A 27,114-nucleotide genomic window follows, 5' to 3' on the forward strand; every position below is an offset into this window, starting at 1 on the left:
AACTAAGTCGACGGGCATTTACTTCGGGAGCAGCCATGTTCTTAGCTCTGGCGTTTGCATATGCACATATTTATTATATACATATATGTATTTATGTATATTTCAGTTTCCAATGGCTGTACTATATGACCTTTATGTTGTCCGAGTCTTAAGTCGGGAGTCTGGCGTCTGGCGTCTACAGCATTTGGTTTTTATCTTTTGCCCGTAGTACGTCTTCCGGGCTTTGGTCGTTGTTATTGCCGTCTATTCCCTTCGATAGGCCGCTGCCACACCCACACCCACACATTATTATCGCCTTATGATCCGGGCCCTTTTTTCTCTCTTTCTAGGCTGACCACGGCGCCTGCTTAAAGTTTTTGCATGCAGGTTGTTTACCTTCTTATCTGACTTTTCTACCCATTGTTTGACAATCTCGGCTACTCTCTGCTCCTTATCACAGCTTGCAATATGTGTTTCTTTTCTTTGCGTGTGTGTATGTGTTTTTCTTTCTTTTTATCAGTTACTGTGACGTCACGGCGAGCGGCGTTTTGTATATGGCAAAGTAGCTTCCCTTTCTCATTCCGTTTATCGTTCTATTCATGTTGTTTACTTATTTATTTGTATTATTTACTTTGTATTTTGAATTTTGCAGATACCCAGACATTCTGGTGCGTTTCTTGATTTTTATGCTACAAGCAACAAATTTGAAATTAGTCATCATAAGTTTTTGGGTATGCCCTTTCTACACTTTAACGAATATTTACCTAATTCTTAACTGATTTCATAATTTCATAGATAATTTTGTAATAAAAGCTGTTGATGTTTTATAAATAAAACATATGATTTATTAAGTTTCTAAGCATGATCAGAAGCCGGATCTTTTTCTTGTATGTACACATGTATACAAGCCTCAGAGGTCAGAATTTAATTATGCAAAATACAATATATATATATATATATAATAATACCTAAAAAAATATTTTTACTGTATGTGTTAATTTGTTTATAATAATAATTTTATATTCATATTTAATCTTACCAAAAATATGAATTATATATTAGTTTATGGTTTGCCAGACATTCGGTAAAACAATTTTTGAACAGATAGCAGAGCCACCACCACAAAAGCGATTTTTATAGGAAAATAATTATTAATTAAGTCATATAACTATTTGCAATTAGATCTTCCTTCCGTAAATGCTGCAATCTTTCGCTTTTACATGAACATCTCAGATAGTGGCAATCAGTGTTGGCGGTGTTTCCCAAGTTTCCGTTGTCATCGTCACCAAAACAAAACCTTTCCAAACGTATAGAAATATTGATAAGGATATATGGAGGCATAATCGCGCACACATACGTGACTTATATGTATATAGGGAGAGACATACAGTTGGCCCGATAAGTATAGTCGCGCGACCGACGCGTGATGCAACTTAATCAAATCGGGTTTGGTCCCCGTCTCTCTCCTTCTCTCTCTCTCTCGCTCTCACTCTCACTCTCTTTTTGCTCTGTGGCGTCTGTGGGGCTGGGTGGCATAATGTGCCGGCTCAGATAGCCATATCTTGCGGTTGTCCAATCGGAGAGGCAGCCAAACTACACTCACCGTGGCAGCAGGGAATGTGAAGAAGGGAAATCGGGGAATCGGGGAACGAGTTCGACCGTTTGCTCCGATAATAAAGTAGCTACCGAGCTGACGAGCGTTACTCATTGGGTGTTGACTGTTGCTGGTTGTTGTTGATGTTGTTGTTTTTGTTGTGTGTTGCGTTTTTGAAAAGGTGATATGAAATGTGCTCTGATAAGTTTTAATCAAGAATATTTTACTCGTATTGCTTTGGTGGAACCGGGCTCTGAGTCTCACGAGTAGCATTTGAAAAGTTGTAGTAGTAAGTCGCCGCTCGGATCGCTTCAGCTCCGATCGGTCGGACAGATGCGGGTGCCGTCTTCCATCTTCCGTCTCTCGTTTCCTGTGGGCCGTGCCGGGTGATAATCACGCCGACTGCCGGTGGGCGTGCAACAAGGCAAACATTTTTAGCGCGAAATCTCGTTATGGAAAATTGTTGCGCCGGCGCATGGAAAATCCTTTGGTAAAAATATTTGACCACAAAACGTGACGGAGTTTAAACAACAGCCCAAGGGGCGCCCGGAATACCCCAAAAGAGTTGTCTGTGACACATTTATGTGGTCGCATAAACAAGGTTGACGCCTACGAAAATGTCAAAACGAGCCCAAACGCAAACGCGCTAACAAATTACAAATTTAACGCTTGCTTAACATGCGACTCAACCACCGTGCGTGTAAGTGTGTGTATACCAGATGCCCGATGCTCGATGCCCGATCTTCGAGCTCATCATCAGCCATAGACCACATGTGTCTACTCGAACGCCCCTCATAATGAGCGCAACGGATCTGATCCTAACCGTGGATTACTATCCAATCGATCGAGTTATTCCCAACTGGGCTTTGCACGCGTCATAATGACGCACGTGTTGTATGGTGAGTGCTTCAATGGATTTCATTTAACTATACTATATACAATATAGAAAATACATAAATCTAGCAATATTTCCAAGAAGGAAACTCTTATTTTTACAAGTAAATGATTAGATAATTTTTCTTTCCTCTCAAATGCTGATCCTTTGTTTCGGAATGAAACGTCTAAAGATTGCTATTCTAATTATAATAACTACGTTTTTTAGATACATATGTACATATAAGCACATTATATACATGTATGTACATATATAATAATTAAGTAATACGGATATATACTTTTTATATTTTCAGTAGTGTTAGTTACTAGTGCCCTAGAACTTGGAGCATTAAATAAGTAGCATAGCATATAGACTGTGCATACTAAATAACTATAAGTATATAATTGTATATTTGAAAAAGAGGAAGAAATATGACGATCACATGAAGCTAGCATGACGAACAACGAACTCAAACGCGTAGCGACGATGGCTCCGAACAACATGGAGCAAGTGCAGGCCGAGGCAGAGGCGCAGGCGCAGGCGCGGGCTAAGGCGCAGGCAGAGGCAAAGACGGAGGCGGTTTCATTGCTTGGTAGAGGGGCCAGTGGCTACATTGTGTATGGGCACGGGGGTAGGTTTTGGGGTCGCTGTCGCTGAACAAGTGCTCCACAAACGTATGTACACGGTATATGTATACGTACGTACATATGTATTTACATATAAGTACGCTATATACGTTGGGTGGGCATGTGTAAGTGTTTCGGAGCAGAGTTGTGCCACCATAGCAGAAACTGCGGTGCCTCGAGTCGTGCATATGTATGTCACATTATGAATGTGTGTACGCGGTCGACGGGCAATGACGGGTCTTATCAATAGACCCCTACAGTAACAGCAACAGCAACCACAGTAAAATGTACATTATATATGAACAAAAACGAGAAACAAAATAAAAATATATTCAGGAAAAAATATGCGAAGTTGCCTCACAAGAATTTGAAAACAAAAGAAATATAAATATATATATACATATCAATATAAATATATATATATATATATATATATATATATATATATATATATATATATATATATAGAGAGAGAGAGAAATATATACATACATTTATATGCAAGAGAGTTATTAACTGTATACAAATAACTACATATATGTGTATTTACATATATATACATAGGGGTACTGAGCAAAGTCGTGCAACTTCCTGTCAAGTTTCGGGTCATTGGTAATACGCATTAGTACAAAATGTATTTTACTATTACTGAAAGCCCAAACAGCTAACTATAAAGATCGAAGTTTCTGTTACCCCAATTGCCCTATTATTCAACGTTTGAACATATTTTTATCTTTTCCATTAACACCTTTTATAAATCACATTTAAATTAAAAATATGAGGGCAAACTTCGATCCTAAGAAAATAAATAAATATGCAAATTGCCTTTTTTGGGCAAAAATAAAACAATAAAATAGAACAAAATATATATGAAAATTATTTCTAAGCAAGCAATAAATAGATATTTAAATTATAATATAATAAATGTGAATCTTTGAATAAAATTAAATGTTCAATTATAATTTATTAATTAAATGTGTATCTATATATACATTTACTCATAATTGCTAGATAGAGAAAGTAATACTATTTTATTTAGTAATTTTCGATCTATCTGGATAATTGTATATAAAGTTGCAATTGTCGTTTAGTTGATGAGTCGAGACAACGATAAAGAGCTGCTCAATTTTGATTCGGAAATATGCAAAGCAGCACGGACCTGAATCACTTGAGCTCTATGCAAAGAGCAACACGTGCAGTTGTCTGATGACATATTCTTGTAAAATGCACTGCAAACAGAAGAGCCGCATAAAATGCGTTTGTTTAAGAACAATGGAAGAAAACCGCGACAACAAATACCGCAAAAAAACAACAAAAAACAATGAATAAGTAAAATAAAATAAATAAGCCCAAACCGAAACCGAATCACGGAAAGAGGAACGAAGACACATGTTCGTGTACACACTTAGATTAAACATAAAAATTGTAGCGTATAAAAGGAATTTTGTGAAATTCCGAAAGACAAACAACAAGCAAGCAAACAACGACACACAGACAAGACACAAGATACAAAGATACATTTCTGCTTATGAGTATTTGCGTTGATTGCCACAAGCACTCACCTAGAGCACTCAATCCACAATTCCAGCCAATATCTAGGATCCATGGCCAGTTCGGCAGATAGACCCAGTGGCCCTACCTTAGGGACCGCACCTACGGCCAACAATTGCTGCTCTATTTGGAGGCAACAGCGCGTGTCTCTGCTCTGGACTGAAGTACCTGTTGGACTCTACCTGTTCGTAATGTGTTTAACAGGATATGACCAAGACGTTGACGCACACCCAGACCCAGACCAGCGACCGTCCAGACAACCTGCATTGTATACCACGTTTAATTACCCAACCTAACTTACTTTCGCTGCCAAATGTTAGTCGCATAAAAATTAATGAGATTGAGCTGAGTTTTAGGACCATTTCTCTGGGTTTCATTCATAAATTCCGTTTGGGAATTTCCTGCCAGCCGATGAATGAAATTTTTATTCCAGTTTCCTTACACTTTACTAATTGGTTTTTAATGTGGAAATTCGAAAAGTCGGCCTACGCATCTGACTGTTTGGCACGTGGTCAAAACTGAGGCTTTTCAAATTATATTATTATAGGGGAATTGAAGAACATTGCAGTTTAATTTAAAGTCTTTATCTAGAAATATGCTAATTGATTTTTCATGTTTATGTTATAGTTTTATTTTAAGTATTTTCTAAAAAGTATTGTACCATTTTCAGCATCATATAATATAAAAAAATAAAATTCAAAAAAATTACGTTTTTCACTATAGGTTACTTATAGATGATAAAAAATCAAGGCTTTTTTCACTTTTTCACACAAAGTTGTAAAAATTAGGCTTAGAAGAGGCCATGAGACGGACGGCCAGTTGGTTTCCAAATTATATTCATTCGTTTACTAACCGACAGTTAAAAGAGCATTAAGTAAACACTTGATTAAAAAACCATAGTTAAGTAGACGCCCTAATTAGACAGCGCCAGGGAAGGGACAGAGTAGGGAAAATATGTTTTCAAAATTATATAACCTAACAAAAGAAGCAACAATTGTTGTGCTTGACGCTGCCAGCCAAAACAAATTTATGACCATTTTGTTTATTTGCTTTGGCTGGCAGAAGCGCAGAGTCCTTTCATATAGTATGTTAGGTACCTAGATCTGTTGGCCATCCATAAGACACACGCATAACAAACAACAATTGGACGACGATCTTGGCAATGTCGTCCTTTTCTTGTCACGATCAGTTGTGATCTTGTCGGCGCGTGTTTCCATTTCCATTTGTTTATCGTTCGACAAATTGCCGGCTGTCTACCTGGGCCAAGACCCTACCTGGCTCTACCTTGACCCTTGGCAATGGCTGCTCGATTAGCGCTGATCAGTTGGTTTGATCGTGGCTTTTCGACAGTTTTTGATATGACGTCTATTTAAATAGGTTCAAGTGCTGTTTACTTAGACTGTGGGAAAAACTCCTCAGAGGCGAAATGTGCAGCAAAGATGTGCTTGAGTGCCAAGCTAAGTAATATTGCATCAAGTCACAGAGTGTTTATTTGTATTTAATGATCAGCGCAGATACCTGGATTTCGTTGTTTGTCTTATAAATTAGCCAAATAGGTGGGGTAATTTGTAAAAATTTGCTTTCTTAGTTGCTTCACGATATTTGCGGAAATGACCGGCAACCATATGGGAACCAGAGATGGAAATCGCTGAGAAATAACAATGTAGAAATATTATTTTACAATTTTATTAAATATTTTGGCTTGCGATTATTTATTATTTCAATTATTTATCATTGTTATTTATTTTCACATTAAGTTTGGATATCGTCAACCGAACAACATTAAAAGCAATTGCCAGCTTCAGATTTATTCAATTATTCAATAGATATTCTTATCACAATAAGAGACAAGCCGAAAAGAAGTGCTGCAATTAAAAAGCGTGTTTAAGGGCATTTTCTTGCGGGTCATAAAGTTGACCAGATAAAAGATCCGTTGCGAGCTCACAGCAGCTACACCGCAAGCCACTTGACTGAGAACATTTTAATTGATATTATCAAAGGGCGTACACCAGTAGAACTAATAGCCATTATATTCCTACCAGATAACGATGCTGATAATGGCCTCGGATCTGGGCTATTGCCACGGCTCAAGTGCGAAATATTTGGGATATTCGATTACCAGGCAGGCTGGGATAATATTTATGAGGAGACTACGTGAATGCTGCCTATACTCCGAATATTAAAAATGCATAAATACATCAGCGACGATGATATGTGAGATACTTCTTTGGGTCTGTCTAGTTGGCACTTGTTAGTGCTCCAGGCAAACCCATTTTTGGGCACCATAAATATGTCAAAATAATGTTAAGCCAAGGGCTTAAGTGTGCGCCACACATACATAAATATATATATATGGATATTCTTTTTCAGAATATGTACAGAGTCTCATGGGATATACAAACATATACGAACTAAATGTACAAAATGTATATTGCTCGCTTAATTTGAACCTTATTTGGGTTTTATATGCTGTGGTTATAAAAAACTCATTATATTTGTGTTTCCAAGTTATTATACACTTTCAGAGTGTACACAAATTGTCATGAAATATGTAACGCAGTGGAATAACATCGGCAGCAATAACGGCCGACACAAGAATATCTTCTGCTTTTCTTCTTGCTGGACATATCCCGACATGAATCTATCGAATTATATAGCTATCATTTATATCATAGGTAAACCTTAGAGTTTTTAATAAAAAAACGAGGATTTTTCCTTATTATATCCTTTTGTTTATAAATACATTTTGTTTTTTTTTTTTAGTTTTTAAGACTAATTTGAAATTGAACCAAGTTTTAATTCATATAGTATCAGTATAAATATTAATATATGACGGGTAATCTGAAATTCAATTGTTTTAATTGTACTACTTTCATGGGTCTAGAAGGGCATTAAATATTCGTGTATTTCTAACTTGTTTTCGCCCTAAACATGGGATCTGATATTTTTAAGATGGACTTCTCTACGATGCGGCCCATTGCCAGTTGCAATTCAAGTGTGAAAGGCAGCACCTAAAACACACGCACACAACCCGACGAACACACGTAAAGAGCAAGCACTATTATCCTTCTGGGATACAGCTCGCAGATCAGTAATAAATCACATCATTAGCATCTCGCACTTGTGCTGCTTGACATTTTCCACGGCTCATTGATGATTTATGGAAGCTTGGAAACTGCACTGATCACAAATTTGTTTGTTGACATGCAACTCCTCTCAATCTAAATAGACATCAGGAATATATACCCATATATTTGAATATATAGTGTACATGCTTATGTCTTTAACCCTGACTTGTTTGCTTGAACGCTTGTGGTTACAATTTACATGCAGCTAGTTCTTTTTAAGGCCATTTACTGCTATTAGCATTTGTGCCCAATGCATTTGGTTTATAAGGCTTATACACCTTATCAGAAGAAACAAAGCATGACATTTTCCAGTTGGGCATACACTATGGAGTCTTAAAGGGGTCAAAAGTTTTTGCTGTCTAATGTGAGAACTTTCAGTGCTACATGTGGGCAAAGTTGATGCGCTATAGAACACTTGAAATAGTCATAAAGTTAGAATATAAATTTTAAATTAAAGTTTAGTTGTTATAAGGAAACCTGATTATATTAAGTAGATAACCTGAAACATAAAGCAAAATTCGAACTGGATAATGAATATATAATTATTTATGCAATATTTAATATTAAACAATAGTTTCCAGCCCAGACTTCTAACTGGTACTGTAATCAGGATTTAGTTAACTCAGTTGAAATATTTTAAGAATTAGGCAGATGCCGTGCGAAACATTTCTAATTGCTTTATATATTTCCAGTTAAATACTGTTTAAAAATAAATAAAAAATATTTAAATTTTAAGCTGTGCCAGTTAAATTAATGTTTTAGCCTGGACATGCTTGAAACGCGTGTTAAGAAATGTGACGTCTAAGCGAGGTTAAGGTTAAAGTTCCATATAAATCACATACACATGCAGCACAGCGAGCTCAATATTGAAAATGAAAAAAGTGCGCGCAAATGTGATTTATAAAAAATTGAAAATTTGTTAATGAGGCAGAACGTTAAAAAAATTATGTACACATATATATATATGAATTATGTTTACGTGTATGTATATATGTACATATATAGAGTATATAATGTAATAGGTATGTAGAAGCGTTCATAGAACTGAGTGTAAACAAGAATCGTACGTCGGCCTGTGGCTTGTATTTCAGGCCTTAGTGAGAGCCTTACGATCGATCGCATCTCTTATCAGTCTGAAATGTTTCACTTTTTTCCATTTTTTTTATATTTGAATTTTTATTCATATATGATTTTTAAATTGCCACAAAGGTTAACTGAAATCAGAGACAGCCGACGACCCACTTGAGAAGTCGCCTACTTTTAGTTGAGCCTCGTAAAAATGTTGTCGAAATGTCCAAACAGATCGTTGGTGCCGCCTATTCAAATAACGATAAAAATGTCATTAAAAATTCGGAGATCTTTTACGACTCTCCTGCTCGTCCTGGTTCAAATATAACAATATTTTAATCAGCCATTAGAACTGGGCTCAAGTACATAGACGCAACGTCGTCGTCCAATATAATTTTTATGACTTTTCGACAATATTTTGGCGCGTCGTCTCGGGAATTGGCAAAAGACACTGGCACAAGTGAATGTGCGGCTTTCCTACAGTTTTCCTTTTTCTTTCTATATTTTCTTAATTTTCTCACGGCGCCTTTCGCCCCGGCTGCAGCTCCTCTCTTAGCATAGCCTATGAAATTCAACACGCGTCTCGTACGTAACTCGATTTTATGTTTCTGTCCTGTTTAGGCATGAAAATTATTCCATATACGCATGTTGTTTAAATTTTTACAAAATTTCGATTTTAGATTCTCGCCCTTGTTACACAAATTACAATTTTACGCACAATTTAAAAGAGTTGCCATGAAATGTTTCATAGCTATTGGCCAAAGCGAAATTAATGACTAAGTGCTGAAGATTTCCAATTTCCATTCATACAAATACCTGCCTAAGTGTTATATCTTTATATATACTTCTGGTTATAATATCTTTATTATACTGCAAAATTAAACTCCTGTAAAGGTTCTGATAACTTCTACTCGGAAAAGAATAGATTTATACTTTGCTTAAATTTCCCTATTTAAAATATTAAATAATAACGTATTTTGATGTATTTTGGTCGTAAGTTTTATGTATCTTTAGTTTATTTTAATCTTTAAAACTAAATTTCCCTCTAAATTAATAAAATGTACAAATAATTAATTTTATTATTGTTTATTATTATTATTGTTTGGCCATTATTTTAGCAACATTCTTGCAAATAAACTTTATATTTTATTAACTAAATTTATTTGAAGGGAGAAAATCAAAAATTATCACTGCAATTATAGAAGTATAATAAATTCTGTAATATTTTTAAACAAATAAATGACACTTACATATTTTTACTTAATAAACACTGAAATGCATGCAACTTAATTATGAACTGAGAAAAGCGTTTTACTTTCGAAATTGCATTATTTAAGCTTATAAAACTTTGTTAAATCTCTTTAAGAATTTATTTTATTTTAAATGCTTAACTTATACAATACAAATGGGACGAAATGCAATGCACATATGTATATGTGTACAAGTACATAGGCATGTATATATGTATATACATATTAAATGAAATTTACGCTGGCAACAGCCAACCACAACAACGACATTAAAAGCAACAACAACAAAAGAACTACACTTAAACAGCACAATAACAAATATGCCTTAGCAGCAGGCCCGGCTTTGGTCTGCCTCCCCTGTGCGCTGTGTTGTGTTTGAGAGGCGTTGCTTAAAACTGCTGCTGTGTGAGCGAGAGAGAGGGAGAGCGAGAGAGAGACAGCTGAAAGAAATGACAAAGCGGCCTACGGTATGGACGAATGTGCGATAAGGTCGGTTGTCAGCAGGCAGTATTATTGCAGCCAAACCAACAACAAGAGCGATGTTCGAAGAGAGCGCGAACGAAAACGGTGAGCACTGAAGTAAGCTCCAAAGAGAGAGATAGAGGGACAGAGCGAGCGAGTAAGAGTGTCAAAGTGAGCGCCAAGTGTAGTTCGTAATTATTGTGGCTGGTGTGGCCGCTGCTGCTGCTGCTGTTGTTGCTGTCGCGCGCAGGCGTTAGAAGCTGTACACAGAAAACAGAAACATGCATAATGATTATGATTATAATATAACGGCATGTAGAGCAAAGGCAAAGTGCAAAGCACAAAATGTAATTGTATGAATGGAGGCAAAAGCAAGTGTGGGGAGAGCACTCTAAAGGCGAGAGAGTTTGGGATTTGCTTTTGTGCTTATTCCATCCACACACTTAATTTATATATATATATATATATATATATACATCTATACATATTAATATATATATATATATATTTATGTATTTGAATTTGTGTAGTGTCGTTTTAAAAACACTTTTTTGTATGATTTTTGTTCGTTTCGAAATTAAGCGTGTGTCGAGCTCAGTTTGTATGAAAAACGCGCCGGACTCGGACACGTACGTTGATCAGCGCGGATCATTGAAAACTTCTAGGCGAGCGCGCTTGCCTTGCAAAGTTTTAATACACTGAATAAGCTTTAGGCCTAGCGTAGCTTACACTGTGCACACTGTACTGTGACAACTGTGGAAGTTGGCTAACATGACAAAAACTAGCAAGACAAAGGAGAAGGACAAGAACAGTGCCATTCCTAGGCTGCCCAGCAATTTGTTGGCGAGTGCTGCCAAAATGAAGATCACCAAAGCGCTGGTCAATGCCAAGAAGCAATCAGTGCAAAAGGGTGCGGGCGGCGACAAGGCAACAGGATCAAATGCAGCAGCAGCCACAGCCACTGTCACAGCCACGACCACAACCCCAGCCACAGCCATAGCATACGGCCAAGCGCAACAGGCGGTCGCTGTGAAAGAGACGACATTATCGGCGCAGGAGAACGGCGACAGCGGCGACGCGCACAAGCAGCAGCAGCAGCGGCAACAACAACAACAGCAACAAGCAGCGACGTCGACGTCGTCGTTGTCGCCGCTTGCCACAGCGAATTTATCGTCGACATTTGAGTCGAAGGCTCACACATCAGTTGCCAGAGAAACAGCGAAGCAAACGGTTACTACCGCAACAACACCAACAGCAACAGCTACATCAGCAGTGACAACAACAATCGCAAATATTTTAGTTTATGATGGGAACAGCGTAAGGCAAGAGCAACAGCAGCCGAACACTTGTGACGTCACAAATACTAAACTTGCTGCAGGCGAGACGGCTAATAACAATCAAGATAAAGTCGAGCCCAAAACCGAAAGCGAAACGAAGCTAGACACAGCAGCAACAATAACAATAAGAACAGGCGATAAATATTACAAAATCGTTGATAAGTGCAAAAGTGAGATAAGTGATGAAAACGCAACAACAACAACAACAACAAACGCTGAAATTTTGCCGGTAGTAGTGATAAATAGTAATCAGCAAAACGACGCGAGTGAAAGTGTTGACAACAAAATCAAAAGTGAATCAAATGAGCAAGAACAAACTGCAACAGCAACATTAACAACAGCAACAACAGCCGAATTGCCGCTACATTATCGTGGCCTAAACAACTCGGTGATTATAGCTAACTATGCTCATCAGCAACAGCAGCAACATCAACAACAACAGCAGCAGCAGCAACAGCAACAAGCAGAGCAACAGCAAATCTATGAGCAGCAACAGTTTCTGCAACAGCAACTGCTAACACAACACCAGCAGCAACAGCAGCAGGAGCAACAGCAGCAACACGCCAATTGGTTGGCCTACAATAATTGTGCCTACGACTTAACTAGCAACAGTGCAACAGCAGCAGCAGCAGCGGCGGCAGCAGCAACACATCAGGATAAAAGCGAGTTTTATGCATTGGCTGCCTCGCAGCAATTGCTGGCGCATTTACCCTATCATCATACCCATTTATACGAACAGCAGCTGCAGCAGCAGCAACAGCACATTAGTAACAGCAGCAGCAGCACGGACTCCATAATGCGCAACAATTTTGCGCTTTATAGCGTTTATGGAGGCGGCGGTGGCGGCGGGGTGGGCAGCAGTGTCACGCCCACCACACACGAGCAACATCAGTTGCAGCAACATGTTGCCGCTGTGGCAGCAGCAGCCGCCAACTCGGTAATAGCGCACACAACACACACAACGCCAAACATTGATGAGGTCATTCAGGATACACTGAAGGACGAGTGTTTCGACGATAATCATAGCTCCAGCTATCACATGCTCACCGCTGTTTCCGATCTGCACGTGCTGAAGGAGGCCAACCCAACCATTTACTCTATGACGCACGATCAATTGATGCAACAGCAACATCAACAACATCTACATCAGCAACAACAGCATCTGCACCAGCAACATCATCAGCAACACCATCATCACAACAATTCGGCCAGCTCGGTGGGTGGCGATTCACCATCGCCCTCCCACACGCTCGCCGCACATGCCAGTGACGTGGCAACGCTGCAGAGTTTCACACAGCTAACAAGCGCACAACCCAGCAGCGGCCTGCATCGCGACAGCTACGGCAGCATCTCACCGGACCATGGCAGCTACTTTACCACAGAGCTCAGCCCTGTGCTGCAAAGCAGGTGAGTCCCCATATCAGCTCCATCTCCCTGTGGCTCTCACTCTCTCCCTATCTCTCTCTCTCTCTCGCCCCCCAAAATGAGCTCATTATTCGCTGCCGCCTCGCACGTGCCTTTCGGCGAAAAACGCAGCGCCGCATCGACGACTCGCACAGCCAAAAGTCATGATCAACAATGGTTGTTGCTGTTGGTGTTGTTGTTGTCATCGGTTTCTGATTCATGTTGTTTTTTTATTTTTATTTTACTATTCTGACTTTGATTTTGTGTTACGTTTCTTTATACTCGTCATAGGTAATAATAACAACAGCACAAATGTCACAATTGTTGCACTTGTTGCTTGCCTGCCTGCCCGTAGACTTCACTCCAGATCCCCCTTCCACTCCGAGTAATACTTATATATATGGAAGGGATATATATATATATTTATATATATATATGTGTGTTGCTTTAGCAAGAGACGACTTCTAATACATTCGCTTATGGCATTCCCAGGTGGTTTGCATTCTATGTATACAGCTTATATATTATATGTATTTAATAAATATATAAATACATATATATATAAACATATATATAGATATATATATGTATTTAGAAATATGCATTCCGTTGGGCAGGCAAAAAATCTGTTCCATGTTGCATCTTACAGTGGGGCGTCTCGCACCCAGTTGCCTGCTTTAACTGACTTTGGAATGTGTTTCTACATTTGTTTTTATACAGTTGTTTTTCGTTTTTTTGTCATGCACATTTTCGCATTGCTACGCAGAACTCTTGAACCGCATTACAGACATACATACACCTACATACTTATAAGCAGTTAGTGGGGCAGGTTAAAGTAATAAAGCTATAAATATATAAATATATTTATATATATATATATATATACATACATATATATACATAATTATATATCCCAATAATCGAGTGAATATTAAAGCCTTTCCAATGAAAACGCCAATCGAAATTTTAATTTTATTAATTTATGCAAGGATTATTCACAGGCAGAAGTGAAGTTTTATCAAATCGGTGAATGCAGCTAGTGACAAGTATTTTATTATTATTTTTCTTATTATTATTAATTATTTATTTTAGAGATACACAATAATATGATATGTGGTCATATCATATAATTTTTCTGCAGTCTTAGTTTACAAATTCATTTTAATAATGAACTCATTTTCATATATTTCTTGCACATTGCTATTTTGATAAATTTTTTAATTAATTAAATGAATTAAATTTAAGAGTTGTCTTCTTGAAGTACCTTCAGCTCGATCAAAATAAACAAAGTCAGAGCAAAACTTTTTATTTGCACGTATTTTTTATACACAATCCGTTTACAATTTCACATTATGGATTTTCAGAGACGCGCCTTCGAGCCATTCAGAGCTTCCTTCAGAAAAGCGAAAAAATAAAATCCGAAGGCAAGCAAAATATTGTAAACGTTAGCTCCGATTTCGTAAACAAAACCAAAAATATCATGCAGTGTGTTAATTGCGGTTATTACTGACGTTGGGGCAGCGTTTGAGCCGTATTGCTGACTCATGAGACTGCCCCCGGGTTGCACAGACACATACACTCATTTTTTTTCTCCCTAATGCGTCGCGTCTCTGTCTCTCGATTGAATCATGAATTGGGGGTGTCGCACATGTTGGACTTTTGCCTAGGTTGACTAACTGCGGCCCACAGAAAGTGGCCCGAAACTGGGAAAGAGAGCTTGTAGTCATGCTGGTTGGCTGCAACACGTGTGCGCACGTGCCACACACTCTTCGAATGTGGCATATGCCAAAGGGGGCATGACCCGCATTAGGTGGCAACAAACGAGCGTTTGACTAAAAACCTGCACTCAACAAATATAACAAATATGCAATGAAAGCGCATTTTTTCAACTTGTTCTGCATATTCGGTTGCAAACTGCCTACGTGTGCGTGTGTGTGACAGGGAAAGAGAGAGAAAGAGAGGGACAGAGAGAGAGGAGGATACTCAATGTGCAGCACCTCTATGCGGCTCTGGACGGCGTAATTCAAAGCCGCCTTCTGACATAGAAAACTGTAAATGACACAGCTTCAAAACTACAAAAACACATTTGGCTCAACTTCGTAGGGTAGTCGCAGGGGCCACTGAGTCAGCAGAGTGTGCTTGCCTGCGCTACGCTAGCAACCCTGCCGACGAGCCTCTAATATTCGGCGGAGCTTCAGCAAAAAACTCCCTGGACCCGCACAATGCGCTCGCCCGATTAACTTTGTTTTGTGCTTCTCAATATTTTTGCATTTTAGCTTTTCTCTTTGCAAAGTCTTAATTGGAAAACGTGTTTTGCATACACACAATTACACGAAACTAGCCATAACAAATTGTACATGGCAAACCTATATAAGATATATATATATATATTTATATATAACTCTATACATAAGTTAACTACTACTTAGCACTCGTATACATATCAAATTTTACACAAATTGTCAATAAAGCCTGGTTTAGGCTTCTATGTGAAGCCTTTATATACAAATAAATTGGCTATTTCTGGTTTCTAGACTAAAGCCTCGTTTAGACTCTAAAGAACTATATTTATTTGGAACACCAATAGGCGAGCCTAACAGAAGTTTAATTAAGTTATCTAAACTGAGATATAAATAAAAAGAGTCAATGACACTTGAGATCAATTGACAGATTAATACCCTAGGTTTCACAGTAAATAGTTATATTTAACGTTACCTCAAATATGCCAAAAAGTAAGAGTTTAGTAATATTCTCCAAATCTTAACTTAACTCTTACTGTCTTAACTGATATTTGAGTCTTGTTTTCGCAGTGGAAAATGTTTAGGAATTTCTCTCTTTCTCTTTGTCTCTTATTTTTAAAAGATTCATAATTATTCACGGAGTTATTCACGGAGTTATTCACGGAGTTATTCAGTTTTTCCACTATAAAGTCTATTACTAATAGTATTTGCTGAAAAAATACAATATTTTTATAGCTGTTTATCGTATTATCGTATATCGTATATCGAATATCGTATATCTCGCCCCCCTCATGTGCCATTTGATTAGGTTCTTTTTTTGGGGCTTAAATCTGGAAATATATTTCGCTTGGGCGCTCAATCTCTTAATTCATAGCATTTGGGCTGGCGGAAGAAACCGGACGGAGTGGAGCTGGGTGACGAGCGCGCGTATGTGACTTTTGGTTAGTTTGTTGCGGCAGAAACCAGAAGAAGATACGAGATATGGTTAGCTCACATATTCCACAAGAAAACAAGAAGTCTGCGCAAAATACTCACCTGCAGCAAACAGCCACAACGTAAACATATATACATATATAATATATATATGCAGCAGCAACATTTAACTGAACAGTGATAAAGTAATATCGTGCATTTTTATTGTCTTGCCACTTCCTATGTGCCGAGAACGTTTCCAAACAGCGTGCGACATCTCAAGCTTCATATATACTTGTCCATATGCATATATATAATATACGGGCAATTGTAATTGTTATATTCCAAGATTTGTCATGCTTTTTTATAATACTTGTATTGTTATTGCTATCGCTGCGCGTGTGCATCTAGCTTTAAGTCGGCAGCGACCTAACTGGCTTGGATTATAGCATTTAGTAAATATTGCAAGAAATGTCAAGAACTGACACCATTTGGCAGTGCAGTATGGGCTTAATATAATTACATGAGTACTTACATGCCTAATAACAATTTATTAATATTTTAAATAACTTCTTAGAAATCTATTGCATTTTCTATTGCTTGTATAACAATTGACCAAACATTTTCGTTACAAAAAACTCTATGAATTATAAAAAGAATCGAAGTTCATTTCCATAAATATCACTATTATTCATTTAAGTTATTATAATGACAATGAAAATAATCTGAAAAGTATTGGCAATAATATTTTAGAAATCAATTCCATTATCTATCTTTGACGTTGTAAGAGTAAGCTCTTTAATGGATTACTATAAATACATTGGTTCTTGAAACCACTAGAATTTTGAGCTTACATTTTTCAATCAATATGATAATATCATTTCAGTTATTTAAATGTAAATGCTATATAAAATGCTATATATATTGAAAAGATTTGCAATACTTATATTTATAACTACTTTTGAGGCAGCTAGTCTTTTATGAACTTAGAGTGTGTATCATTATTTCAATGCTGATATTTTGTTTATTGTTAAAGCTGTTGTTGCTTCTGCATTTTTTCTGGCATTTACAATCTGCTCTTGTTGTATATGCAATAACAATGTATAATATAAGGCTGTATAGGTTACCAACGGAAAGCGCATCTTGTTTAGATATTTAGCACTGACTACTTGTTGGCTCAAAGCTGCACCAAGAACAGCAACAATAAGCTAGCTTGGCAGCGACGTCGGCAGAGCGAAAAAAGCGTCAACTGCAACTGGCATAAAACTAAACCCGACTCAATTCATTATGCAAACGCGCGTGCCCCGTTTCGGTTGTTGTATCGTCTGACCAGTTGAGTGTATTTTGGCTTTGCAAACATTTCAAAAAATAAAAAATAAATTAAAAGAAAAATATATATTAAATATATATGTGTGTACTTATGTGTTGCAAAGAAGTTTTCCTGTCGAAAACACAAATCGAAATAAATAATAATAACAATAATAACCATAATAATAGTATTTGAGTTCTCAGTCATAAAAGGGCCGTAAATGACAGTAGAAAATATTAATGATTGATATTCTTTCATTTTTATGTTCAAAATAAAAAAAAAATTTACGTTTTTAATTAATTGTATATGTGTGTGTGTTTGTGTGTAAAGGATTTCATCCTCGTTTAAGTTCTCACTATCAGCTATTTTGTGTTGCTGCCACGCTTCTGCCACAAGAACTTCCGATCTGCCACAAAGACTTGCAAGTCAGTCACAACTGACTTTGTCCAGTTCGCAATTTTTGCCTGCCACGCTGCTTTGTTTATGCCACAATAAACGTCAAATATAAAAAAAATTAAGAAGAGGCGACACAAGCGGCCAAGTGTACCGAAAATATTTGCACAGGCTACCGTTGGAGCAGATTCTCGTAGGGAATTCGAGTCGCATAAACAAAAGCTGAAAAGCTGAAACACTTTTATTTTTAATTAAAACTTTTATGGGTACACCAACACACATACATTCGCACTCTCACATACACCCACACATACAGCTCCTTATAAACATGCCAAAAGTTAACGCTGGTGGTCTAGCAAAAGCAACAGTAACAACAACGACAACAGTGCTCTGTTAAACAATGCAATGCAATGTTATTAACAGTTTAATTTTACATAAGCCGTGCCTTAACAGTACCAGCAACAGCAACGCCAGCAGTTAGCATAGCTTTAACAGTAACATAAAGAGTATCAGCTGTTAAAAAACGCCCGTAAAACGCGCACATATGTCAAGTGTGCGTTTTTAAGCGCGCTGTAAGAAATTTTTCAATTAAAAAATATAAAAAAGCAAGAATAATATACAGCCCCAACATGTTCTTCTCCAACTATAATAATATGTATTTAAAGAACTACTGCTATAGGTAAAATATACAAAAATATACTATTTTTAATTTGAACATCAAGACGAACATTAACATGTTCCTATATATTTATTAATGTTTATTTCCCGTTGCAGCTCTGTCTATGCAAGTCCTTTACTCGCCTCGGCCGCCAATGGCATGCAGTACGGCATGCAAACAATTGCCTCGCCCACCCACACACACGCCCAGCTGCAGCAACAACATCATCAACACCAGCAACAGCAGCATCAGCAACAACAGCAACAGCACCATCAGCATCACAACTCAACGAGCAGCAGTCCTGGCCCAGCGGGTCTGCACCACACTGGCAGCTCGACGCTACTGGACGATGGCTACGGCTCACCCAAGAGCAGTCACAGCGGCAATGGCAACGGCGGTGGTGGCACTTTGCCCGCCTTCCAGCGTATTGCACCGGCCAGCGGTGGTGCTGGCTATGGCAACGGCGTGGCCAATGGCTCTGGCAGTGGGGCCGAACGGGCTGGATACGCATCGCTGGGCAATTATCGCACACACGTAAGTATCAAGGCTGGCGGCGTCTGCTCCAACATTTTTTTAATACTCGCTACTTTGCTTTCTTTTGCTGGTACAGGGCGATGCCTGGAATGCTCATTACGAACCAATTAGCTACGCGCCCACAACCACCGGCCAGGGGCAGCTGGGTGGCGCAGCGGTGACCAATGTGATACGCAACGGACGTGCCGTCTCTGCGGCAGCGGCTGCAGCAGCCGCCGTCGACAGTGCTGTCAGCGCTGTTGATCCTGCGCGCTTCCTAGCCAATGCCACTCATCTGTCCGCCTCGGCATCGCTAACAGCAAGTAAGTCTAACACTCACATATATATCTATATATACATACGTATTCAAAGGAATCCCAATATACCACATAATCGGCTGCCGTCTGGCATTAGGTAGAATTTCACACTCAAACAGTTGCTTACAATTTCCATATATATATATATAGGTCAGTTATTTGCTTAGCCTGTGTAAATCCAAGTTGAGTAAAGAAATTTGCTGCCAACTGTTCATCTCTTCGCTTTCAAATACTTTGGCAGCCCAATTACTGAAAACTCTCTCAGCCAGTCCACATTTAAATATATATATCAACATATACATGCAGAGTTTATATATGTTCAAATTACATGTATTTTTGAAAAGGATATTCATATAGATTCATGATCTTTTGATCAAGTTTATTCAACTTACAGCCCAAAGAATATATTTCTCTATATAGAATATATTTCTCTTAGTCTAAAATAGAAGTTCAGTTCACGCAGAGTTAAGATCATTTCAACAAATTTTATTATATTCAGGTTTTTATTTATTTATTTGATTTTTCGTTTAGAGATATAAAAGTGCTCAGAACAGATACAATATTTTGAAACGATTGTCATTAATATAAATATATGTCATATATTCAATATATTATCTAGCTAAATCACGAAAATTGTGACCTTGAATATTATTAATTCAGGCAAAGATTAAATTCACACAATAGTTTATATAGATCAATATCATTTGAGTATTGATTTTAGAGCAGGGTAGGTATTTCCTTAGTTTATCCAATTAAATTATATTTTATTTAAGTATTTTTACACATACATTTCTATTGCTAAGTATAACGTATAATAAATTCAATTAATTTTTATCAACTCTTGAAAAAAAATGAAAAAAGAAAAAAAAACAACACATAAAATAAACAACAACAATATAAATCAAATATAACAATAAATACTAATTTTTTTATATAAACAATAAAATGCAACTCAAAGCGTTTCTCACACACCCACACATATTTACAACAACAACAACAACAATATGAAAAGAAATACAAAAAAAAACAAAAACAAAAAAATTTCAATACAAATTTCGATTTTTCTATACTTGAATTTCCAAAGCATTGCTCGATGCCGATTTTTTCACTGAGGGGCGAGAATGTGTGAATTGTGGTGCGATTTCGACCCCATTGTGGCGCCGCGATAACACGGGACACTATTTATGCAATGCGTGCGGCCTGTATCATAAAATGAACGGCATGAATCGGCCGTTAATTAAACAGCCTAGAAGATTGGTAAATGTCAACAACAGCAACTACAACAACTACTACAACTACAACAAAATCAATTACAAGTATTACTAACTCAAACAACAACTACTACAACAACAACAACAACAAACTGAATATTTGCTTTTGTGTGGAACAAAATTTTTCTAACTACAGAGCGCTCTTAAATAATGGGCTCTAAGAACTTATAGAAATCCGCCAGCCAGACTGCAGTTCTCGCTTCTATCATTGAACAAAATCCGAAAGCATAAACTAAAGAAATGGAACTAAGAAATGCATAAAGAGAAAATTAATTGAATTTATTATATTAGTCAAGCGCAATTTAGTTTTGTACGACTGAAAAAAAACAACAAATATTAAAAAAAAACAAAAACAAAAAAACCAAACTAAAACTTACAACAACAAACGCTTTTCTTCATTACAAACAAATTCTAATTGCCTTATTACAGTGGCCGCTGAATCAGGCGGGGATTTCTATAAGACCTTCCCATTTAATGTGACCGCCGGTAGCCGCAGTAAAAGCTCTACAAATGCCAACAGCGCTGCCGGCGTCGGCGCTGGCGTCGGCGCTAGCGCAGGCTCAACGTCGGCGACGACGTCCTCAGTGACTTCAACGGCGCTCGACGAGCAAGTTAGTCGCGCTAATTCGAGACGCTTGGTAGGTCGTCCATTAATTACGAATAGTCAAACCCAACCAAATCAAACAAACCAAACCAAACCAAGCCAAGCCAAAGCAAACCAAACCAAACCAAGCCAATCAACTAAAGCCTGCCACTAACATGTCAAATAGCAAATATTGTCAATCAAATAATTGAAAATCCAAAGAGTAGTTATAGATCTACATGCAATAATACCTTAACCTACCAAGACTAACAATAATACCCTAACTAGCTTGCTTATAGAGCTCTTTCCCGTAGCTATAGAGTGCATATAATGATTCTACTTTACTAAATTTAACTTAACATTTCAACTTGTACAAAGAGATACGAAGATATCTGCTTATATTTGATTTATTATTTATTATGTAAAAAAAATAAATAAATTGGTATTTTGGTTTTATAATTAATAAAATATAAATCAAATATTGAATGATTGTGGCCATTTCTTGAGCTAGTCTCTCTTAGTTAACTATTTTATTAAGCTCGACTTGTCATTGATATTTTTACTACTACTAGAAATTCTGTATTTTTTATATATTTTTATCCGTAACAACTTTTAAATAGTTTGGTTTATTTAGTTGGTTGAGCAAAAAATTCCCTTTTTTATAAAAAAAAATATTGTTCCACATCAAAAGCAAGAAAAGTTCCACACCTCCAACAACTCATTAAACACACACACACACTGACACATACAAACACATTAACACACACATACAAACACTGACCTTTTAAAATTTCTTTAAAAAACTTTCACAGAGCGCCTCCCGACGTGCTGGCATGTCCTGCTCCAACTGCCAGACGAGCTACACATCGCTCTGGCGTCGTAATCCTGGCGGCGAGCCCGTCTGCAATGCCTGCGGCCTTTACTTCAAGCTTCACAGTGTGGTCCGTCCGTTGACCATGAAGAAGGACACCATACAGGTGAGTTGTTGCTGGTCTGTGACGGAAGAACTTGAAACTAATCCTTACCTCATCCTGCCCCGTCAATAGAAACGCAAGCGCAAGCCAAAGGGCACTAAAAGCGAAAAGTTGAAGAAGATGAGAGCCTCGCAGGCAGCAGGAATCGTGGCCAGCAATGCCAATGCCTGCCATAATGTAAACATGCAACTGGAGGCACATAACCAGCAGCAAATGGATGTCACTGATGGAGGTGAGTTGATGGCTTCAATACGTATTTCGTCTCGCCCGCGCGCTCTCGCTCTCTCACTATGTGTTACACGCATGCCTAATTTGTGATGTCTGCTTTCTCTCTCTCTCTCTCTCTCCTCTCTCGGTGATCTCATTAGATATCAAACCAATTGCATATATGACATACGCATCGCAGCAACAACAGCTACAACAACAGCAACAACTAAACACTGAGCTACATTCATCAGCGGCCAGCTCGCCGCATAGCATGGCATCCTCCTCATTATCACCCAATGCTGCATCCCAACATCAACAGCGACAGCAGCAGCAGCAGCAACAACAGCAACAGCAGCTATGCGCTGGCCTGGACATGTCGTCTTCACCAACCTATCAAATGTCACCCATTAATATGCAGCAGCAACAGCAACAGCAGCAGCAGCAATCATGCAGCATGCAGCATTCACCTAGCACGCCCACATCAGCCATGTCACAGTCCATTTTCTCTACGCCATCTCCCACGCAGCTTCATAATAGCAGCAATAGCAGCAGCAACAACAACAACAACAATAACAACAGTTCATTATTTAATCATAACAATAATAGCAATGAAAATAACAAACAAATTATACAGAAATATCTGCAAGCTCAACAATTGAGCAACAGCAGCAGCAGCAGCGATCATCAATTGCTGGCCCAACAGCAACTTATACACCTGATGCCGAACTCCATTACGGCGGCAGCAGCAGCTGCAGCAGCAGCGGCGGCGGCGGCAATCAGCACAGCGATCAAATCGGAGGCGGCCACCAACAGCACCACCAACACCACCACCAGCAGCAAGCAATTAGCTGCCACCACAACAATAACACAGACCACGGCATCGAACGCACTATCCTCACTGAGCAACAGCAGCACCAACAGCAACATTATTAGCCTGCAAAATCCGTATCAGCAGCAGGCGCTTGGTCCGACGGAGATGCCCTTGTGTAAGTCGGCACTGAGTGGTCGCACCTCGTCGCCCTACTATATGAGCCATCTAGCCGAGGAGGAGCAGCCGGCTATCATAAAGCTGGAGCAGTTGGATCACCACCAACAACACCAGCAACATCAACAGCAGCAGCAACATCAGCAACACGATGAAATGTTGCTCAGCCGCTCAACGTCCATCGATGAGCACTACGAATTGGCCGCATATCACCGCCAGCAGCAGCAACAACAGCAGCATCAACAGCAACACGCACTGCAGCAAAATGTTGCACTTAGCCAACACGAGCACCATATTACCAGCTATGCGCTTCACGCAGCCGCACAGCAGCAACTGCATGAATTCGGACGCAAATATGGCGTTGAGCGCGAGACAATTGTTAAAATGGAATAATGCCAGCCGATTCTGAACAGACCTGACCAAAGATATTCTTGTTATACATAAATCTCACAGCTCCCAAAGAAATTTAAATCCATTTTTAGCCTAGGCATTCGAATTGCGTATACCAAAAGTTCTCTAAGAATTTGTGACACCACAACACTACCACAAAACACACACACACACTGACACACTCACACACGTTTTGTATATACATTTAAGAAAATTGATGTGACATTTCCATAAGATATAGAAAGGCCCCAACTACTCGAGTTTTGTTATTGTAAAATTTAGTTTAATTTTTTTAGCGAAATGTCTTCAGCAGCATAAAATTAATTTGTCGTTGAATTTTTGTTATTATATACCCCCAATACTATTTTCTCTTATGAATATGAATAACTCTTGAGATTTCTTACCATCAAATTCCAAATAGTTTTTTAAGTTATTTTTATGCATCAGCAATAACGAAATATATCAGAAATAAAATAATAATCTCATGCAATTTTAGTTAATAATTTATACGTTTTACACATACGATATATGCCAAATTAAGTTTTAGTTTCAATTAACTTTTTACTTCTTTTTGCAATATTAATATTATTATTTTTGAACAAATAAACAACAAGTATCCAAAGCAAAGATTTTTCTCATTTTAAAAGAAATGAAAATCAATTTATTATTTGGAAAAATAAAACATTTGTACAATACTGGTTAACAATAGTTATCATTGGGGTAAACTGAACTTGTATTTCAAATATTCTGTAAACATTACATTGACAAACAATGTTTAATTTTTAAAGTTAAGATAAAACCTATCGAAATATATGTTATCGAACAGCCACCATGCGTATTAAGAACGCAATAATGAGCTAACAGAATGTAAACGCACATTGAGTCTCATGTTATTGCAACTAAGAATAGTTTATAAAATGTGTTACATACTCTTGGGCTGTTATAAATAACTTCGCCAATTTGATTTTAAGGCAATCCTATAAGTCTATTTACTTATCTTAAAACAATATTTTATAATTATGAAGCTTCCTATAATAAATATTATTTCAATACGAATGCTGGAAAAAACGTTCTTATTGATTAGATAAATTTGATATACTTTCAAAATTAGATTATAATTTTAAAAATTTTTAAGAAGATCCACAATTAAATCACATATATAATATTGCTACCGGAGTTCGTGATATTCCAAATATCTTCTAGCTCAAAATGGCAAGTAGTATAACTTAAAATATAGAAATTTTGTTTATTGCATGATTCTTTAGCAAATTAAAATTTTCAAAATTAATCATTTATAAAATGATCATATTGAGTTGTAAAATTCTTTATTAATTATAGTATTAAAATTAACACAAATATAAATTTAAATAATAAGGGTTGTGTCAAATACGTTTTCTATTCAGTTGCAATTTCAACTATGACTTTTCTATATACATGTTTATGGGGTTGGGGATATATAATATTTGTTTTATATGCCACCATTTACGAAAGCGACATTTTTTTCTGATAAGATAAACTTTGGTATTCTCGCTTACTGTTGCTGCTCTCTCTTCTCATAGTTTTGTGCTTCTGTCTCTATCTCTCACTCTCTCCCTCTCTCTCTCTCTCTTTATATTTGATTTTTGCTCTATTTTTGTGATTATACTTTGAGTACGTTTTGTTCATTTATTTTTTATTAGAGTCGCGCGTTCCAAAGAGTCAGTTGTGGGCGAGAGCGAGAGGGAGAGAGAATGCTGGCTACGTGACTGTACCAAAGTCGCTCATGGGGGAAAACCTTTGGAGCTGTTAACGTTCAAATGTAGGCCCTGAGACTGAATATGGGAATGGAAGCATTGCAGGCAGGCGGTGCAGAGCTTGATTGATAGCTGATAAGGCGTCACCTGGCAGCGGTACTCTAATAAGTTCAACTTATAAAACATTCGAGGGACAAAGTCAACATTGACATAGGACATTTGATAATCATATTACTAGCATATTGCTTAACTAGTTTCGGACATTTGTATATTTCAAATGAAACTAAACTAAAATCGTTGCAGTGCAAAACTTTCACTAAGAACTGGGGCTGGGTCATGGTTGCTATCAATGTTTTTGCCCAGATAGTGGGATGATAGTGCCACAGACATATGTATGTATATATGGAATACAAGAAGTCGTCTTACATGATATCATATGTGTATATACATAGGCACGATAAGATATAGTTTAAATGCTTTCATTTCTGCTTGCCATGCGATGATATTGCAAGCCAATTGTTAATGCTGCCTCTATCTGTGTGTATGGGCTTTAGTAACTGTTTAGCTGTGGGATCAGTTAGTTGGGCTGTTAGATCTCTTTAATGGGAGTTCCACTTCAATGCATGTGGCAGCACTTGAGAATTTGCGCAACAAACGATGACAGCGGGGGAATACGCGTAATAAAGCAATAAAAAACGCGACAGCAACAACAACGACAGCGCGCCAAGTACTGGGAAGCTTTATCGTTGTCGCCATCTTGATTTCAAAATGGCGGCGCAGTTGTTGTTGCCACACGCGTAAAACGAAAAGCAACAACAACAGCAACGGCAACGGCCGCTGTACATAGTGCAAGCATGAGGAATTGATTGTGTATATATGTGTATGTGTGTGCTTGAGTGTGTGCATGCTCGCATGTATGTGTAATGCAGCGTAATGCTAACAATTGTTGCCTTTTGTTTTGCTGCTTCATAAAATGGCACAAGGGTGGCTCATACAAAACCCATAAAGCTTAAAGCAAATACAATTTAGTTTCTATTTAGCTCTATTAGCGCTTCATTTTAGCATAACAAATTACATTTACATTAACTTGTTAAAAAAACAAAAAAACTAAAAATTAAAAATAGATCAAGTTTAAGCACTTGAAAAAATCATATTATTATTATTTTAAGCTCAGTTTTTCATAGCTGCGTGAATTTGTTTTTATTTTACTTTCTTATTTGTCACAGAAGCATCTCCATGGCAATTCAATTTATAGTTGATTAATTTCTGTTCAAATGGTGGTAAGCATTTAGAGATGATATTTTTGGAGACTTATATTTTAATTAAAATCCTGTGAAATGTTTCTTCTCAAAC

At 37.6% G+C, this 27,114-nt stretch overlaps 1 protein-coding gene across 6 annotated transcripts; it reads left to right on the forward strand.

Annotated features, from left to right (window-relative positions):
- Positions 1-1,847: 1,847 nt before the first annotated feature.
- On the forward strand, positions 1,848-26,863 carry LOC111604620 (box A-binding factor). Of its 6 annotated transcripts, none has more exons than XM_023322747.2 (7): positions 1,848-2,472; positions 18,905-19,322; positions 19,399-19,624; positions 21,319-21,527; positions 22,285-22,449; positions 22,519-22,678; positions 22,815-24,109. In XM_023322747.2, the coding sequence occupies exons 2-7, from the start codon at positions 18,948-18,950 to the stop codon at positions 24,029-24,031; spliced, it is 2,352 nt and encodes a 783-aa protein (XP_023178515.2). In that variant the 5' UTR covers positions 1,848-2,472; positions 18,905-18,947; the 3' UTR covers positions 24,032-24,109. The 6 variants fall into 6 exon arrangements, with proteins under 6 accessions (XP_023178515.2, XP_023178513.2, XP_023178510.2 ...); XM_023322745.2 differs by lacking the exons at positions 1,848-2,472; positions 22,815-24,109 and adding exons at positions 11,147-13,279; positions 25,708-26,863; XM_023322742.2 differs by lacking the exons at positions 1,848-2,472; positions 21,319-21,527 and adding exons at positions 11,147-13,279; positions 20,703-20,875.
- The last annotated feature ends 251 nt before the right edge of the window (positions 26,864-27,114 follow it).

This window comes from Drosophila hydei, unplaced genomic scaffold (assembly GCF_003285905.1).
Source record: "Drosophila hydei strain 15085-1641.00,03,60 unplaced genomic scaffold, DhydRS2 tig00000063-arrow-pilon, whole genome shotgun sequence".
Classification (NCBI taxonomy): Eukaryota; Metazoa; Arthropoda; class Insecta; order Diptera; family Drosophilidae; genus Drosophila; species Drosophila hydei.

What these genes read in the sequence shown, in the direction of transcription:
- LOC111604620 (XM_023322741.2), top strand. Translation starts at nt 11,307, where the DNA reads ATGACAAAAACTAGCAAGACAAAGGAGAAGGACAAGAACAGTGCCATT. An exon ending in AGCCCTGTGCTGCAAAGCAG is followed by an intron (nt 13,280 to 18,904) that starts GTGAGTCCCCAT and finishes TTCCCGTTGCAG; the next exon opens with CTCTGTCTATGCAAGTCCTT. An exon ending in AATGGATGTCACTGATGGAG is followed by an intron (nt 22,679 to 22,814) that starts GTGAGTTGATGG and finishes TGATCTCATTAG; the next exon opens with ATATCAAACCAATTGCATAT.